Source organism: Stigmatopora argus, chromosome 20 (assembly GCF_051989625.1).
Source record: "Stigmatopora argus isolate UIUO_Sarg chromosome 20, RoL_Sarg_1.0, whole genome shotgun sequence".
Lineage (NCBI taxonomy): Eukaryota > Metazoa > Chordata > Actinopteri > Syngnathiformes > Syngnathidae > Stigmatopora > Stigmatopora argus.
Genome location: NC_135406.1, coordinates 1,381,956 through 1,399,597, shown reverse-complemented (window position 1 = coordinate 1,399,597; position 17,642 = coordinate 1,381,956). Strand labels below are relative to the sequence as shown.

The 17,642-nt window shown below is 53.9% G+C and overlaps 2 protein-coding genes across 7 annotated transcripts; one reads left to right on the top strand and one right to left on the bottom strand.

Annotated features, from left to right (window-relative positions):
• Positions 1-365: 365 nt before the first annotated feature.
• On the top strand, positions 366-2,679 carry LOC144066282 (uncharacterized). Its single transcript, XM_077589711.1, has 3 exons — positions 366-590; positions 665-735; positions 990-2,679. The coding sequence occupies exons 1-3, from the start codon at positions 574-576 to the stop codon at positions 2,285-2,287; spliced, it is 1,386 nt and encodes a 461-aa protein (XP_077445837.1). The 5' UTR covers positions 366-573; the 3' UTR covers positions 2,288-2,679.
• On the bottom strand, positions 625-17,351 carry LOC144066264 (insulin receptor substrate 1-B). Of its 6 annotated transcripts, none has more exons than XM_077589666.1 (10): positions 17,193-17,351; positions 16,914-16,970; positions 16,097-16,816; positions 11,889-12,190; positions 8,730-11,799; positions 5,088-5,205; positions 2,682-2,806; positions 2,429-2,510; positions 1,012-2,296; positions 625-726 (listed from the first exon to the last, which is right to left on the bottom strand). In XM_077589666.1, the coding sequence occupies exons 3-6, from the start codon at positions 16,578-16,580 to the stop codon at positions 5,198-5,200; spliced, it is 3,864 nt and encodes a 1,287-aa protein (XP_077445792.1). In that variant the 5' UTR covers positions 16,581-16,816; positions 16,914-16,970; positions 17,193-17,351; the 3' UTR covers positions 625-726; positions 1,012-2,296; positions 2,429-2,510; positions 2,682-2,806; positions 5,088-5,197. The 6 variants fall into 6 exon arrangements, with proteins under 6 accessions (XP_077445792.1, XP_077445796.1, XP_077445795.1 ...); XM_077589670.1 differs by lacking the exon at positions 17,193-17,351 and having other exon boundaries at positions 16,097-16,564; positions 16,661-16,816; positions 16,914-16,975; XM_077589669.1 differs by lacking the exons at positions 16,914-16,970; positions 17,193-17,351 and having other exon boundaries at positions 1,012-1,124; positions 2,246-2,296; positions 16,097-16,903.
• Positions 17,352-17,642: the final 291 nt, after the last annotated feature.

The following is a 17,642-nucleotide window of genomic DNA, read 5'->3' as shown; positions in this document are numbered from 1 at the left end:
TTAGATGGTACGTTCCCTAATTGCTTTTACGGTCATATATTATTATTTTTCCTTTTCCTGTATGACCTATAATGTGGAATACAATTTACCGTAATCCGTTGTTTTGTGCATTGTTTGGACGTCTAAATACTTAAAAAAATAAAATTAAGTTCGTCTTTTACCACTAATGCATCCAATGACAAAATGAAGAAAATCTTAAATAAATTTTAGAATCTGCACTAGCCAGAGATGACGATTTATAGTAAAATTTAATGTCCTTGCGCCACCAACAGGCTGCTAGTGGAACTGCTGAGATCAAATGTACTTGTTGGAAAGTCCAACAAGTATACATTTTATTTCAACATCACTCAGTCATTCAAAAAATATGACAAATAAGTTGTAAGATAATTTAAAGAAAAAAAATATATATATAAAATAATATTTATATATGTTTTAGGGCCAGTCCTCCACCTTCCATGTCATTGCAGTCAGGAAGTAGACAAAGCAGGTGTATGGAATCACATTCAATTACTTTGTCTGAGCACACTGAAAGCTTTTGGAGCAACACACAAGCCAAGGAGGAAATTGTTCAAAATGCCCTTCGTTACTCGGTAAATATCTCGTCTTTTGCCGTGTGTGATCTTACGTATTTTGCAGTGCTTTGATGGTGCGTTGCCATCCGCAGACTCCTCTTTGTCCTCCTTGCGCCACTCTGTACAAATGTCCTTTCTTTGGCCACGGCAATTTCTGCAGGAGGTGAGTACTACATTTTAATTCTCAATTGAAAACAAAAAAATTAAAAAAAATACCAGTTGAGGCCATTTTGGGTGACTCTTTAATCAAAAAGGTCAATGTTGTTGACCTATGTCGAAATGCGGCAAAGATAAGAACATTGGATTTGAATGTGTTTACTCGAGAAGTTTGGTTAAGATTTTGTCAAAAACTGGTTAGTAAAAACTGTTCAAATGGGATGTGAATGTAGGTAACAATTATCTGTGCCTTTCCTGTAGCCAGTTCACAAAGAGTCGTTACCGAGATGTCACCGTTTTCGCTGCCCGGTCGCTTTGGGCGTCCTTCTCCCGGACTCCAGTCAAGCCGGCGCTACTCCGACGTGGTTTCCCGCTCTCGGAATCCGGACGAGGAACCTGTCCAAACAGACAAAAACATTGGGCGGTACTCTGTGGTCATCCTGAAGTCGGCACCCGGTCGGCGGATCCCTACGAGCCAACGAGGGGGGCCGAGGTTTCAATCCATTTCTGCGGCGGACTACCTCAAGGCGCCTCCGGCCAGAAGTCCTCCATCGGGAGCTAAAACTGTTTGGCAAAAGCCGTCAGGCCATTGGAGCGGGGCGCCCAGAACTTCGGGCCAGGACGCCTCCAGTTTCAAACACGGTCCTCCTTTGCCCCGTGCTAACGTTAAACCCGGACAGTCGGTTTTCCAGCCTTCTTTCGTCCGACGGGAAGATTTTGGGAAAGCTTTGAATTCGGAAGCCTTCTCCGGGAGGAACCAAAGGCCCGAAAAGCATGGCGGGGGAGCGTTAGCCCAAAGGGAAGACGTGGCGGTCGACGCCGGTCGCTATCAAGCGAGGCCTAGGTCGTACCTGCCGCCAAACTTTGGATCCGGGAAGCCGGCGCCGGATCAAAACTCCCTCTGGTCGAGGATTACTGACAACTCTCGTTACAGATTTAAAATGACCAATGAGAATCACGCTCCTTTGTCCAAATACAGTTTTGGCCGGAGGCCAGTGGAAGCGGCTAGCATGGAGTCCGCGTCTGGACCCCGACGTCTACAAAACTCGTATCCCGACGCCGTGGTGGGACGATCCGACAAGCCTACCGTCAAGCAGGTTTTGTCGGAACGGGAGCAGAACCTTGCCCGCTGGACTTTTACCAGCCCAGATCCTCGGACCAAACCGCACCCGAGCCAGACCGCCGTCAGAGGGGTCGAGGAAGGCCCCGAGCGAACGCTTCCTGCGGGGAGGTCGAGGCTTTTCGGCGCGTCCGCTAGCAGCGCGGTGGTCGGTAGACCCGTGGACGGGGTCCCCCGCGCGGGCCTCGAACGCAGCGTTACCAATTCGCCCATTGTCAGGCTGCCCAGGCGACACGCATCGACCACCCCGACGGAAAGACGGACCACCACGGCAAGACCCGAGAACGTCCCCGTTGTCCGGGAAGGTCAGAACCTCAAAACGGAGTCGAGTGGAAATCAAGTCTCGCACATTTGGACGAAGGAGAATCTCGAGGAAAACAAATCGGAACTCAATTACCTCCGGATTTCAACGGGGAACGTCACCTTCGAGTCCGTGTAGGGTTTAGGTCTGGGGAATGAAAAAAAAAATGAAGCAGGAGATTTTGAATAAAAGTCAGTTCAAGATGTGGAAAAACTAAAATATGCAGTCATTGAACTCATTGCGCTGTCGATGTTAATGTTAATAATACTTGATGCTTACTTGGCAGCCTTTTGGTTGTGTCCTCGTTGCTCCTGTGCAGGCGGCTTCACAGTTCGCTGACACATATTTTCCATCTCCTCTTCTGCTGATGAAATAACATGGAAGGAAAAAAAAACATCTGCACTTTTTTTTGTGTTGTTGTGCCAGAACGAAACAAGACGGAAGACCCGGCAATTACTGATCACACATGAAACAAACTATTCTAGGCTCGTCAACTAAATTGGTTTACCAGTAAAAAAAAAAAAACCTTTACCTCGCGCTCTGCAAAGTGGCAGTGGTGTGCTGTTCCGGTTTGTGTCCGCCAGAGGGCGCAGTTTAGCCACCATCAAACAGCAGTTGGCCGTTCTCAAGCTGTTTTTATCATTTTCAAGCGGTTCACTGTTGCATTTCGAAATGGGTCAAGCGTAAAAAGGAAAACATGTAAATCCACTCACTAAGTACATATTTCCATATCCTGCTTTAACAGTTCGTGCGTGCAATATTGCGAATATCGACAAGTTAGTCAGCAGCAACAAGAGAAAATAAGAATACGTCTATTTAAAAATAAAGACATTGACTGCTCTCCTGGGTAATAATCAGAAGGGCGCTATGTCAAATTGTGGCAAATTTTAATTCAAAACAATGTTTAAGTTTTGCTTAATTGTCCTGACACAAATGTTACATTCAATTTTCAAAATGAGCTTGGTCGCAAAACATGTTGCACAATCTTGCTTACTTTTTTTGGGGGGGACGACAACAATGAAGTCGGGCGGGTGGGCTGTAGCCAATTATGGTGGGAGGCCAGATTTGACACCAGCTTTTAAAAAGCGAGGAATGGAAACAACATGATATTTGACGGGTGTCAGTAAGAAATGCTAGGGCGTGGCTCCATGCTAAACTAAGATAAAATAAGCTAAACTGGCTTTCACATCACCTGACCCCGTCACCCTCGTCTCAAATACCAACGCTTGTCCCGAGCTAGCTTGTTCAAAGCGTCAAACTCAAACACATTGTACATTGGATTAACGCCACTCTTGTGAGGTTAAGGGGGCGGGGCAATCCACCTATCCCAGTCAAAATGCATCGCCGTCAACGTTAGCTCATTATTATCCATACCATTTCATGACTAGTTTATCGCACTGACGGATTATCGGGGGAAAAGGCCCATTTCCTGCAAATTTGCGTATGGATACTTTTGCAAATAAAAACAAACTATCCGCCGGATAGGACGTTTCAGTACACAAGGGCAGGCGGTTTCGCTCCCTCTGCGGCGGCGGGCAGGAAGTCATAAAGACAGAAAGACTTCCTGGAACGTCGCCACGGTGGGCCCGACTGTAGAAAAGAAAGCGCCGCTCTGGTTTTTGGACAAAGAATCTGCTTTCAGTTTGTGCTCCGATTCACGTCGACTTCTCGTGACTATTCATCGAGCGGCCCGCGGCGCTCGGGTTACTTGACGGACGGTCCGTGCGCTACGGGCGGCTAACGGGAGGCTAATTCCAATCTCGACAGAAGACGGCAAGAGTCCATCTGTTGTTTGACTTGACTTCTTTTAGTCTTGAGTTTTTTTGTTTTCTTTGTCGAGTCACAAGTGAGCGGCGAGTACCGTTCCACATCGTAGAAGAGAGAACCGCGCGTACATTTTACAAACGTAACGTACCCAAAGAGACATCGGCGTCCAACGGAAAGGCGACTTTGGCTAATCGCTATCTAAACCCAACTGACGACGGCGGCGGACTATCTTCAGAGCGTCACATTAACGCCGTGGCTCGATAGCAACTTGCCAAAAGATAAGACAAGTGGAGAAGACGCCTCGGCCGTCCGGTTTTTGGGTTAGAGTCCGCCGATCCGTGGATCCGTTTCGCACCAAACGAGCTAATCACAGTATATACACCTGAAAGTATGCAATTCAAAGACGCGGGAGAGGATGAAACGAAACAGGCACTTGAGAGCTGATGCTGCTGTCGATGTGAACGCCTGAGGTCGGAGAAAACGCTCCGACGGGCGGGTGACACGCGTTTGGTTCCGTCGAATTATGGCATTTAGCGTCCTGAGAGAAGGGATCCACTCGGTCTATTTGCATACACACACAAACACGCGCAAAAAAAGGAAGGAATATTCTCAAACAAAAAAATCTAACTGACACCGACCGTATTTTCTGGACTATAAGTCGCACTTAAAAGATATTTGGCCTAATAGATTGTGGGCGGTCGTGAAGTGGACTTGAAGCGAACATACCTTAAAAACTTGCGACGCAAAAACGGAGCAAAATTTCCCTGGCGATTCAATCGGATTGGACGGCACTAAAACAATCAAAATTCAACACAAGAACGCCCGGTGCGACTTATACTCGGAAAAACACGGTTCCCACTAGCGCCAGGGCTAAATCCGATTTTTGTTGCTACGTGTTTGGGAAATACTTGCGGCGTATGGCTCCATTTCTTGGCAAAAAAAAAATAACAGTGGCGAAAATATCAAGCTAAAAAAATGTCCACATTCACCCGGCTGCTCCAAAACAACAGCTCGGACGTAACGTTTGCATTTTTTGGGAAACGTCCAGAGTGTGAAAGAGGCACTTCTTCCCATTGGCTCCGACGGACGGAACGAAAGCTGTTTTTTGTTGTTGTTGTTTTTTGTTTTGTTTTGTTTTTTTGGCGGAGGTCTCCCAGGAAAGCAAGGATACTCAAAGTCAAGCAGTTTTTCCTCCCAGGCAGGCCGGCAGGTGGCGTCCCAAAAAGCAGATATTTGAGCGCTAGCGGATTCTTCCTCCAAGGCCGACGTCGCTAGCTGGCATCAGCACTCTGCGAGCAGACAAATCTTTGGTTAGAACATCCATCCTCCAACGTGGCCTATTTTCCCCAAACGGCGGAATAACGGCGCCGAGCCGAAACCCGGTGAGAGCGACGGCACACACGGCGAGCAAACAGACCGAGACGTTTGATAAAGGAAAAGGCCGCCTGACGCTTGTTTGTTTAAACAATCAGGTCATCGCTCCGAGTAGCCAAAAGTAAAATAAATAAAAAAAATAAAAAAAAGACATCCTAGCGTGCGCGTGTGTGTGTTGCTAAGCGGAATGAGTCATTCGAAAAGTGGCCGCCGTGAGGCAAAACAACAATCGTCACGGCATCGCTCCTTGGCTAAAATCCTCTAATTGCGACTCTTGGTCTTCCGTCTGACGCGGAGGGCTATATTAAGTCCCCCCTCCCCACCCCGACAAAAAAACGCGCCCGTTCGGGCCACCCGCGCCAAAGCGGAGAGCGACGGCGGCGCGCGAGATGTCCACGCGGAGGCTATGTTTAGCTTTTTCGACAGCAGACATGTTAAATTATACAGGGAACGAAAGACGACGGAGTGACTCATGTTGTTTATTCCCTCTTTTAAAGAAAAAAAATTGAAAGGCGCCGCCTTCATGTTTCGCTTTTTTTGGGGCTGTCGTGCAAAGTAGGGTGGCCTCAAATGATGAAGTCATTTCTTTTGTTTGTTTATTCCTTAACTTAAAAAAAAGGTATTTTCCCCATTTGTCTCGTAACGTCCTCTTTTTACAATGACGATTGAAACAAACATGAAAAACGGAGACGTCAAAGCGCACCCCCGTAATTTCATCAGGCGCGGTGCCGAAGAACCGGGACAAAATGTCGCCATCTTATTAGTGGCAAATACGGGCAAATTGAGGCAACGCGGCAAAAGGTTAACGGCCGCTCCGCGGACATTAGCGGGCGCGCTGAGCAAACACGTCTGCCGCCCCTCTTACGTAAGGTCGCCCTTGGACGACCAATTGGAGCACGGCTTTTTGATTTGGCTTTTTTTTCTGTAAAGAATGGCTCATGTGCAAAATATCCTTTGAGATTCAAACATTTTCCCGATTAAATATTCTATTGCATCCATGTATTTTGATAGTGAGAGGACAAATCAATAGGCATTGTTTTTTTTAAATTTATGAAATTTTAATGGAATGTATTGGTCACATCAAATATTCGATTTTGCCATGTTGTTGTCCTCCATTTTTATTCATTCTTGATCAGCTCCCATTTGTTTTTGACGCCATCTACGCTTACGCTCGGATCCCGGGGCCGCCCTTCGCCTGACCCCGGAATGAACTCTGACCTACCCCCCCGCCGCCGCCGCCACCGCCGCCGTCGCCCGCTCCATATACCAACGACGTGTAAACAAACACGATTAAATCCAGACAAATTCCTCGGATGAGAGTTAGCTTGTTACTAAGACCGTAATGGGCTTAGCGCTCGCCCGGTTAGCGACGGCCGGGACGCCCGCTTCGTCGGAGGAGGCGTCGGCGTCGGCGTCGCTTCCTTCGCCGCCGACCCTTCCGCTTCCGACGCTTCGGCCGTCTCCAGGGCGGTAAATCGTCGCCGATTGGCTAACGCGCGGGTGTGGGAGTTCGCGACGTCTTCCGCCACAGAGCGGCAATTGTGCGCGACGTTTTGGGATGCGGGCCACCGCGCGGCCGCCGCACGCCAACGCTCGGAGGTGACCGAGTGCAGGCGAGGAAGGGGGGGGGGAGGGGCGGCAGAAAGGGTGGGAACATTTTCCTCCTCCCTCGCGTGGCTTTCCCGGCTCAACGAAAATGAATTGCAATCCCCAAATTAGAAAGTACATTCAAAATCAAGAGCCTAGAAATCAAAAGTGAAATGTATCATTTATCATTTGCTATCAAGGACCCAATAAAAAGCAGTTCTGGCGTGGATAATAAATATCTCGAAAATATGAAGCCGTCATTAGCAAACGATTCGTTTGATTTCTCCGCCATTGCGCCGCAAGGCTTGCAAAAGGTGGGCGGGGCCAGATTTGGAGAGGAGCAAAGGGCAAAATTCACAATCATTCCAAGAGTGAAAAGCCGAGCCGCGACTAAAGCAAACACTTTGCCGTGTCGAATAGCCCTCCGCTATTTGTGCAAATCTTCTTAAATACGCAAGAAAAACTCAAGTTAGCCAGCGTCTATTTGCCAGCCGCTGCGGTCGGACGGCCATATTTTTCCCCTTTACGGCCCAGACGCAGGCGGATAAAGCACTGTGAGTGGCGCCGGTGCGGGTGGGGGTCCGCTGGGGGGGGGTGGTGCGCGGTCCACGTGGTGGCCGCTTACGTAACGCGTGGTTAGCCTGACCCGGATTCCGCAGCCGTCACACCTGTCGTCGTAAACAATCTATAATGTTAAGGTGCGTGCGGGTGCGCGCCAGTGTCTTTTTTAACCCCTCGGCGCCCGGATTGGTGGGGAACAAAGCATTGTGGGGGACGAGAAAGTGTGGAGATTGCGTTTTTCTATTTCGCAAATAGATACATCAAAGGCGGAGGAATACATCCAAATAATGTCGCTTTGACATTATAAGATAAGATTCCCCTGTTTAAACTTGAGAAAATATTTGCCACACGTGACGACTCAGATAAGCTGGTACAATTCTAAACATGGATTCTTTGTTTACGTCGGAGCGCGGCTCATTGACGTCATCCTTTAAAGACAGATGAGAAAAATGGCTAAGCTCTCCAGTCGTTATTATGCGGAGACAATGAACTTCTAACTTGGGAAAAGTCAATTTTTGTATATTTAACCAACGACATCCATTGGGCGGCGATAAAGGAAAGCGGCGAAGGCGACCCAATGGCATTTGCGAGATGGTGCGAGTGGAACCCTGGCCCCGGCTCAACATTCGCAGGCGAGGTGCAACATTCTGGCCGCCATCGCCATCGTGCTAGCAGCCACTAAGCATTTGTATCCAAAAGCGCCGTCTGGAAGGGCGACCCACGGCGACGGGAGTCCCGGTGCCAAATGTTTGGGCGGGGCCGCTAGGCAAACAGCGTGGGGCGGAGCCACGACAAGAGGCCCACTGTGGAGCCATGCGCACCAATCCACGTGGACCCCGACGGGCCAATTCGGCACAGACGCCGGCTAATGAGGAATGTTTTGCTATCGGGGGCTGGGAGGGTGGTCCGGTGGGGTTTGCGGCCTTTTATAGACCACCCCCGCTCCGCCGAGAAGGAACATTCTCGGAACGCGGAAAACTTTGGCCGGAGCAATAGCGCATTTGTGCTTTGCTACATTCTAGGAAGCGACGCTAGGAATACAGAAAAATCTAAGCATCACCAAACACCCCCGCTGTCACGCCGCGGGGTCACGGGGTCAACTGCGGGTGGGACGCTCGGATGGCTGGTCTGAATACTTTCATTGTTTGTCAACGGTGGCGCGGCGAGACGTTCGCGACCGGAAAAACAATGGCTCAAGCCGAGCGGAAGCCGGGCGCTTCTACTACTACGCGTTACGCTAGCATTAGCCGTACGACGGGACGAAAAGGCAAAAGGACATAAACAATCTTACCCGTTCCTTCCTTGTTGCCGTTTTGATGGCTCCGCAGCTCCTCCGATTTGTAGAAGTCGATGCTGGCGTAGGTGTTGACGCCGGCCGCGGCCCCCCCTGCGGCCACGGGGTTGGCCGCCAGACTCGAGAAGAGACGCGCCGGGGCCTGGCTGGCCGAGGCGCCGTCCGGGCCCAAGTGAGGGTTCTCCTTGCCGACCAGGTCCAAGTCAATGTAGTTGAGGCCCCGCTCCGCGGCGGGGGGCGGCGTGACCGCCGCCTGCTGCCGCCGTCCGGCGAGGGGCGACGGCGGGGCTCCGTCCGGGACGGCGCCGTTGCGCCACGGCGTGACGTCCGAGGCCTGCCGGCGGCCGGCGGATTGCTCCGGGAAGAGCGAGGCGGTTGACGAAGAGGAGGCGGAGCCGGCGGCCGAGAGAGAAGTGGAGGCCACGAAGCTTTCCGAGCAGTGTCTTCTGCGGCCTTGCGGGTCGGCGCGGATGACCTTGGCTCCGTGATCCGGGTTGGGACCCGTTTTGGCTAAGGGAAAGTCCAGACCCCGTGCTAGGGCCACAGAGGCTTCGGTCCTGCTCGGGGAAGGAGCTTTCGGCGAGACGCCGGCGGACGACCTGGGAGCGGCGCCGTCGTTCAGGCCGAAGGCCATCACCGTGTAGTCCCCGCACGACGTGGGCGACTCCGACTCTGGGATCATCTCCGGGGTTGTCCCCAGCGGCGCCTGGGCGACCGGCGCCGGCGCCCCGAGGGGCGCGGTCGATCCGGCATGGGGGAGTTTGGGGACGAGAGCCAGAGATGGGGGCGTCGGAGGGCTGTGGAAAGGGGGGAACACCAGCGGGGTGAGCGGCGAGGGGGACGGAGAAGGCCCCAGTTCCATGTTGACGTACTCCGAGGCGGCCGGGGGCGTATCGGGGGCGGACGGGCTGCGGGATAGGGGGAGAAAATTCCCCAGGCAGGAAACGGGTCTGTGTTGAGGATGGCGGTTGTCGCTACCGTGAGGGTTGGAGGACGCCTTGCCGAGGCCCCCGCCGCCGCGCCCTCTTCCGACCCGGGCCCGGATGGCGTCTTCTCCCTTGAACTCGATGCTGACGTACTCGCCGGGGCTCTTGGGTTCCGGGGGCAGGGGGTTCTCGCGGACCCGGGGAAGCGTGTTGGCTTTGGATACGTCGACAAATAAGCTGACGGGACGGCTCCGAGAGTGGACGGCGTGTTTCGGTAAGCCGCCGGAGCCTCGTCGCTGCTGGAGCTTGGAACCGTCCATGGGGGCCCCGCCCCCCGGGGCCTTGGCCGCTCTGTCCTCGCTCTCCCCGAGGCTCTCGCTGCTGGCCGAGCTGGATGAATACGAGGACCAGGAAAGCGACAGGTGTCGCCCCGCCACCGAACCGTTGGCGGGGGTCGGCTCCTGACGCCCGGCCACGGTCCGACCTCCCCTGAGGCTTCCCCCGTTGGGCCTCCGGCCACGTCCCGGACCTTCGTCAAAGTGCCCGGAGGGGGGATTGTGTTTGTAGGAACGGGGTAGGGAGTAGTAGGAGTACACCATCTTGGGGACCTGCTGCCGAGGACCAGGACCGCTCTCCGAGAGGTGGGCGTGCTCCGAAGGCGGAGGGGGGCTAGCGCCGAAAGAGCGGGCGCTGATGGGCGACATGTTCATGTAGTCGCTACCGGCCCTGCTGTCCGCGCTCCCGCTGCCCACCCAAGCCCCAGAGGAGAGCCCCCCGCGCTGATCGGGCGAGCAGCTGCTATTGGGAGACATGATCATGTAGCCGTCGGAGGTCGGCGGGGCTCGGATCTGCCGCGGCGGGGACACGCTGCTGTTTGGGGTCATGGCCATGTAATCGTCGGCGGCTTTGGGATCCTCGTCCGGGACGGAGACGGCCGGCGACTGGGGCGAGGACGCGGGGGGCTGGCTTACTCCAGGCAACATGGACATGTAGCCGTTGTCCACTCTGACGGAACCCCCGGCGCTTTGGCCCTTGAACTCCCCCGCCACATCCATGTAGCCCCCTCCTCCGGCGGCCACCAGGAATTCCCTCTGCGTCGCCGAGGACGTGGACGAAAAGGACTCGCGGCTGGTGCTCCGCGACATGACGGCGTAGTCGGCCGAGTCTTCCTCCGCCGGCTCCTCGGCTCGGTGCTGACCCGGGAGCAGCCTCTCCAGCGCCATGGGCGGCAGGGAGGCCCGCTTGCTCAGCAACCTCCGTTCCGCTTCGCATTCCCGGCTGGAGGAACGGCGAAGCACTCTCCTGGTCTGGCCCTGGGAGCCAAAGACCGGAGGTCCGGGCGCCGGCAAGGAGCTGGACGTCGCGCCGCTTTGGTCGTTGCCGCGGTGCTGGCCCATCAAGATGTAATTAGCCCCCTCCTCACCAAGGGACTGGCCGCTGCCCAGGGAACTTCCGGGCGGGCCGGCAGAGACCAGGAGGGCGTTTTCCCCCGGGCTCGAGCCGTATTCGTCGGAGGAGCCGTAGTCGCTCGGGGAACCCGAGGCGGAGGTGCGGTGTGAGGGCACGCGGCCGTAGGGGCCGGTGCCCACCGGGGGACCCGCGCCCCCAAATTCCGACCCGTGTCCCGAGCTGGAGGACAGGCTCGGGGCGGGGGAGGGGGCCGGCGTGGAGACGGAGCGCATCAGACCCAGAGGGTTTTTAGCGGTGGAGGCGGGCGCCGAGCGAGTGGACTTTGACCTGAGGATGGGCGTGGTGGAACAACAAGATCCATTGGCAGAGGGACTGGAGCTGCGGATTCCCATCAGGCCCTCCTCGGCCTTGCTCCCGTCGCTGGCGGTTCGAGACCTGGGGAAGCCGTGTCGCGGCGTGGGGGAAGCGCTGGCGCCGCACGGCCCCGTCCCGCCGTTAGAGCCGCCTCCGGGAGGCTCCGTTCTCGGCCGGCGGATGAAACCCACCTGGCTGGGGGGAGGGTTGGAGTGGTGACGGCGGGTGGGCACGCTGATGGGGTTGGAAGCGGTGGCGCCACCTCCGGGACCGGAGTTGGACTGAGATTTACTTCGCTGGCGAAACTCCTCGCTGAGGGCCTTCATGGCCTCCAGCAATGTTTCGTGCATGTTTTGAGCCACCACGGAATCGTCCACCTGCCGTCAACACAAAACACCAAAGGGGGGCCCATTTAATGTCAGTCTCCGCGCAAAGAAAACACGGCGCACTGAAACTCGAGACGCACCTGCATCCAGAACTCGCCCGGGCCCGTCACCGCCGAGCGGCCGACCTCCACGAAGAAGAAGTTCTCCGAATGGCCGCAGCGCCGGACATTCATGAGTTGCAGCACCACGGCGGCGGCGTCGGAGTTGAGCTTGACGAAGTTGATGGTCTTGTCGGTCAGGCAGAGACGGTAGATTCCCACCAGGTTTTTGGCCTGTCCCAGACCTTTGGGCCACACTTTCACCTGCCAAACCTCTTTGAAGGCCGGTCCGGGATTGGGGACGCCGTTTTCGCCGCCGGCTTCTTTGTCAATGGGGTTTTTACCTAAAAACACACGACGACAGAGTCTGGGTAAAGCTGCAGGCGTGGGAACCAACGTGGCCCCGCCACTATTTACCCAGGTTTTGTTTCTGTCCCTGGCTGCAGCTTTTTTAGATTTCCAAGCAGATATGAGCGCAAAGTAGGCATGCACCGACTTGTGCGACCGGCTCTGTACTCACCGGCTACATACCTGGGGGTCTCGTTTTGCAAGCGCGCATACCAGCGTGGAAAAAGTCAACGACAAGGATGGAAAGTTCAGGGGCGGAGTCGAGTAAAGCAAAACGTACTGCGTCGGGGAGTACTAGAAAAAAGGCTTTGAAGTCATCCCAACTTTGACCCGAGCTCGCCCCCGTGACCTCAAAGTCAGCTAGCGGAGGAAGCTAAAAGCAGAGCTAGCATGGAGCTAACGTGCCGTGTGTGTCGCTAGCAAGCGCGCACGACACGCTGCTTGAGATGACTCACTCGAGTCGTCTTGCGCTTTCTTCAGCGCTCCTCCATTAAGATTTACAACAGGAAGGAGACAATTGGGGAGTTTTTAAAAGACGGAACTAAAGAAACAGGGTTGGGGGGGGGGGCTTTTACAAGTGACTGATAGCGGGGACTGGAAAAACAAAGCATTCGATTCCACGTTAGCATATTTTTGTCGCTCCTTTGTTTGGAAAACACATCGGCCTTAAACTCTGCGCACACTTTTGTCTGGAGGACAGAAGGATTTTTTTTTCCTCAGTTGCCTCAGACAGCGATGGATGCCCAATTCCTTTCAACTGGGGGCCCTCCCACTTGAAATGCCTTGGATGGCCACTCCTGATCAAGTCAAACTCAAGAATGATCAGGGAAACCTTGTCCCCTGTTGTGGCTAACATGTGTTGTCTATGCAAAGCGCTTGGCAAACACTAGCTAGGCTAAAACGGCTAGCGTGCGTGTTACTTTCTGCCCGTGTTTGGATGGCGAAAGACGGGTCAGTGAAATCTGCACGGCCCCATTAAGCGCTAAGCCACGCTAAGCGGCTCTCATCCCCCTAATTAAGCACTAATTGCTGTCTCGAGTGTCCGCGGTTGGTGGCACAGTGCACGCTTTGTCCTATGACGGTCGCCGCGGGATGTCTTCAGGGTTATTATTGGCTACTTCTACGTTAAGAACGCACAAATAGCACTTGATACAGGAAGTTGACTTCTTTGGGGAGGGTCTGAAGTTGCAAACGGAAGCAAGCTAGTCAAGCTAACGTGCAGGCGAACACATTTGAATGGGTTAATCCCTTTGAAAAAAGTGACCTGTGACCTCATTGGACCAAAATGTAGTGACCTGGTGTTCTTGCTCTATCTTGCACACAAACATACTGGACAGAAATATTTGAAGTCAACAAAGTATCAAAATACCGACAGGCCTGGACGTCTATTCCAAAATGGATTGGACGTCCGGCCCCGTCGACGGCAGCCGACTATTGCAATATTTACACGGGACGTCGGACTTAATGGCCCGAAAGTATTGATTGTTGCGGATGAGTGCACATTAGCAGCGCGCTTGCGGCGGTCAAGGAAGTGAGTGGCCTTGCATTACTACTAGTCCCGCCCCTGGAATTTCCTCCGGGACGCAAAAGAATCTACAGTCCGAGTCCACGTGGTCCCCAATGCGGCGCTTTGTATATAACATTCAGATGCTCCTCCCCCCTCCCCTCGTCTTCTGCGGCAACTTAAAAATTCAGGAGTTCTTAAATGTAAGTGGGATGAAATATTCACTCGCCCCCGAGGAATTGGCGTGAAAACTCAATCCCCGCAACTGCCGCATCCTCCTTGACCTCGTTTTTTGGATTTTCGACAGAAACTAGTCTGTCCCAACTCGCGGGAACGTTGTGTTCCCGTTCGCTAGAGTACGTTTGCTCCCTCGACCCACGCGCCGGTCCTTTGAGGTTCCATTGTTTTGCGACCGCAGAAAAGGAGACGGCGCGGGGATCGCGGTCTAGGACGCGGGTCCGGATCGAGGGATGGGCTGTCGCTCGGAGCTTCGGGAAGCGCCGCGGTTCAAATGAGGGAAGGCGGCACACGTGGCCGCCCTGGGAAAAGTACAAAGCTTAAATTGAGGGCGGGCGGGAAGAGGGGGAGTCGCTGAGAACAGACAGAGAGAGAGTGGGAAAAAAAAAACCTTTGCGGTGTCGAAAAGCATCACGACGTGCTACGGCAATGAGGTCACGCGTTGGAAATGCCAGCGAGGCGGTCGTTAGCGCTGATTTACAGGATCCTGGCTAGCAAAGGGGTTTACGACGTGGTCTGGGTGGATCCCAAGTCAACTGCGCACCCGTGTAGACATGAAGTTGCGACTGAATTTGGGACTCCCGTCCAATGACGGCACCCCAAAAATACAACGGTCACCACCAGCTTTTAAACAGTGCATAACCAGTGGTTATACCATCGCCTAGAATTGATCAATAGCTAGCGACCTGAAACCAACAGAACGTAGCCTATGACAAACGGGGATCGACTTGGACAGGAAGGGAGCCGTCGTTCACCATTGAGCCATCACCTGGCGTGACCTGGAAATCAAGGGAAAGTGAGCAAGAACCAACCCAATTGCCCCAAATGTTGACACCAATTAACAGGACCTGTCCAATGGCAATGCGGGGACACGCGCAGATACAATTTCTTTCTTGTTTACAGCCGGCGCCGCGGCTCCAAATTTGGATTCTGCTATTTGCTTTCACGGAGGTCAACCATTCCTGAGGCGCCCCGTGCCAATTTTCCTGGCAAAGGGCGAGCCGAGGCTACAACGAGGCTACGACGAGGCTACGACGAGGCTACGATGAAGCTACTCCAAGGCTAAGCTCTTACATGCTCCGGCCAATGGTAATAGCTGAACAAATAGCCGCCCCTCTGCACCCACACTGTACTGGTCTTACTGGACTCAGCTGAATAAACAAGCGGGATGCGCACGGCAGCGGGAGCGTTTTTGTGCGATTAGGGGAGCGCGTGTGATAGCGCCACTTTCCCGGGATCAAGCCGTTTATTATGTAAACAGGGCATTGGTTCAGATTTAAGGATGTGCGCAAATTCTGGGATTGTGAAAGGACGCCTGGAGAGCTCCCGCGTCTACTACGCCGGCCGGACCCCCCGCGGCTACTGATGATTGCTAACTTTAATCCAGAACTGTGATTTCTCAAGCTATCGCCCTCTCGCATCCCGGCGGAATTCTTCAAGTAGGGGAGAAGTTTTTCACAATCCTGACGGCGTGCGGACCGTTTGCCAACTTTTTCTCTCCCGCGTCTGCGTTTTTGTTTGGGTGGGTGGGGGTTTGTGTTCAAACCGGCCCTTGAAGACCACCGTGTCTGGGCGGAATCGGTAGCAGAACTACTAAACACTAGACTTGGTCTGCTCTCAAATTTCTTTTGGTGTCATCAGTCTTGGTCTCTCTAATCTGAAAAGAGGGGATGTCCTATGTGAGGAAAATACGCATCTGGCAGACCCTACAAGCTCCAGCTGGAGCTCAGGTGCTTCCCCACCGCCGCTAATCAGACGCTTTACGTAAGGTCCCGTGCGAGAAGCACCTTGAACTCCTCCAATCTGGTTTGCCCCGCTGGCGTCACGCGGCCCCCGAAGGGCGATACCAGGCGAGGGCAGGTCAAACGGGTGACCTGGCCGTCGCCCCGACAGCTGTGTTTACGCAGCAGGGGCGAATGATTAGGCCGAGGTGGCGTCAATCGCCGCCGGCCCCGAACTAGTCCAAATGGATCGGCGTGAACATGTATACATGTAAACAACCTCCCCAAACTGCGCAAAGAGTCCCAAATCATCTCCAAACTATTGACGACGCGCCCCAAGTAAGCCCCCACCACTACCACCAAGACCAGCAAGACCACCACCACCACCTCCACCCCAATGAAGCGCCCCCGGACCCGGCCGTGCCACGTCTGCTACTTACTTTTGCACTGCAGGTCTACCATGGCCTGGTACCACTCGTCCTGGTCCGCCTGATTCTCGGCCGCCACTGCGAAGCTCTCGGCCCGTGTGTACAAGACGATCATGTGCTTGTTCTTGGAGTCGGCCCTCTTGTTGATGTTGAAGCAGGTCTCCAGGAGAACGGCCTTCTTGGGGACGGGGGTCTTGCCCCGGAATTTCTTCTCGCTCTCGTAGTACTCCAAGCGGGCCGGTCCGCGCTCCGTCCCCGAACGCAGCACGAAGTAGCGCCGGTGCATGGACTTGTGCTTGCGGAGGTAGCCGCTCAAGCGCACGTCCTCACGGGGCTCCGGAGCGGGAGCCGGAGCGGGAGCCGGAGCCGGAGCAGGAGCCGGAGTCGCAACCGGAGCCGCAGCCGGGGCAGGAGCCGCAGCAAGAGCCGGAGCCTGAGCCTCCATGGCGTCCCCGTCCTCAGCCTCGTGTCCTCGCAAGTCTGCGGCGGAGCTCATTCAAACATGTCCGGACTTCCCCCGCTCGGCCATGTGCGGAGACAGAACAGAGCCCCCGCTGCAACGCGGCGCTTGTTTACCTCCGACGCTCGCAACTTTGCAACTCCCGCCCGAGGCCAGCCAGCCAGCCAGCGTCGCTCGGGGGATCTGGGGATCTGTTCTCGAGCGGAAGCCTCCCTCCGTGCGTTTGTTGTCCGCCCGGGGTCGGCGTCGGTCCGCTTGAGTTGCGACTGGGACTGAGACCGAGACGCAGACTGAGACTGAAGACTGGGACTGTCACTCAAGACGACGCGATGTACTCGTAGTACTCAGAAGCGCGCTGCGTTCACGTACCTCGAAGTGAGCTCGGCCAACGTATCACTCCCTCTCGGTGAAGTCCAAATGCCCGGTCTGGAAAAAAAAGCAACAAAATGGGCAATTTAGTATTTGAAACCCGTAATTAAACCAACTACGCTACCATATCATTTACTGTGGAATTGCTTTTTACCGTTTTTTTCCATTGACCACACATTAACTTTTCATTTTCATTTATGAAACAACAACCTTGCCTCTGTGCAATCAATATCCTTTATAAATGAGCTGCCATTGACAGCGACATACGTCCAAACAAACCATTTGAACTGGGATCCCTGCCAGACAGAGTGGACGTCTAAGGCCGCCAGTGGCACTGAAAGATGACAAAAAAATACAGCACCACAATGTCAATGTCAATTTTCAATCCTAGCCAAATAAATCAAAATTCAAGGGAGGACACTGCAGCTTGAAGGCAAAGTATCCCATAATTGTAGTCCCAAAATAGGAGGGAGTACTATTTCTAATGCAAGATGCGTGTTACGCAACGTGCATCCCAGAGTAACCTTGAGCCAGACTTCAAAATGGCTCAAGTGCGCCTCCTGGCGGTGGTTAAAATAAAAAAATACAAATTAAAAAAAAAGCGTATTGGCAAGTATTGTTGGTGGGAAACGGTTTTATTTTCTGCAAAATACTCAGCAGTCAAGCATCCACAGTTGATTTCATGAATACTTTATATTTCTAGGACGCCCATTGTATTCTGGGAAATAG

Coding starts and splice junctions, on each gene's coding strand:
- LOC144066264 (XM_077589666.1), bottom strand. CDS start 16,580: ATGAGCTCCGCCGCAGACTTGCGAGGACACGAGGCTGAGGACGGGGAC. Junction 12,191..16,096: donor GGTAGACCTGCAGTGCAAAA/GTAAGTAGCAGA, acceptor GTGTGTTTTTAG/GTAAAAACCCCATTGACAAA. Junction 11,800..11,888: donor CGGGCGAGTTCTGGATGCAG/GTGCGTCTCGAG, acceptor TGTTGACGGCAG/GTGGACGATTCCGTGGTGGC.
- LOC144066282 (XM_077589711.1), top strand. Junction 736..989: donor CACGGCAATTTCTGCAGGAG/GTGAGTACTACA, acceptor CCTTTCCTGTAG/CCAGTTCACAAAGAGTCGTT.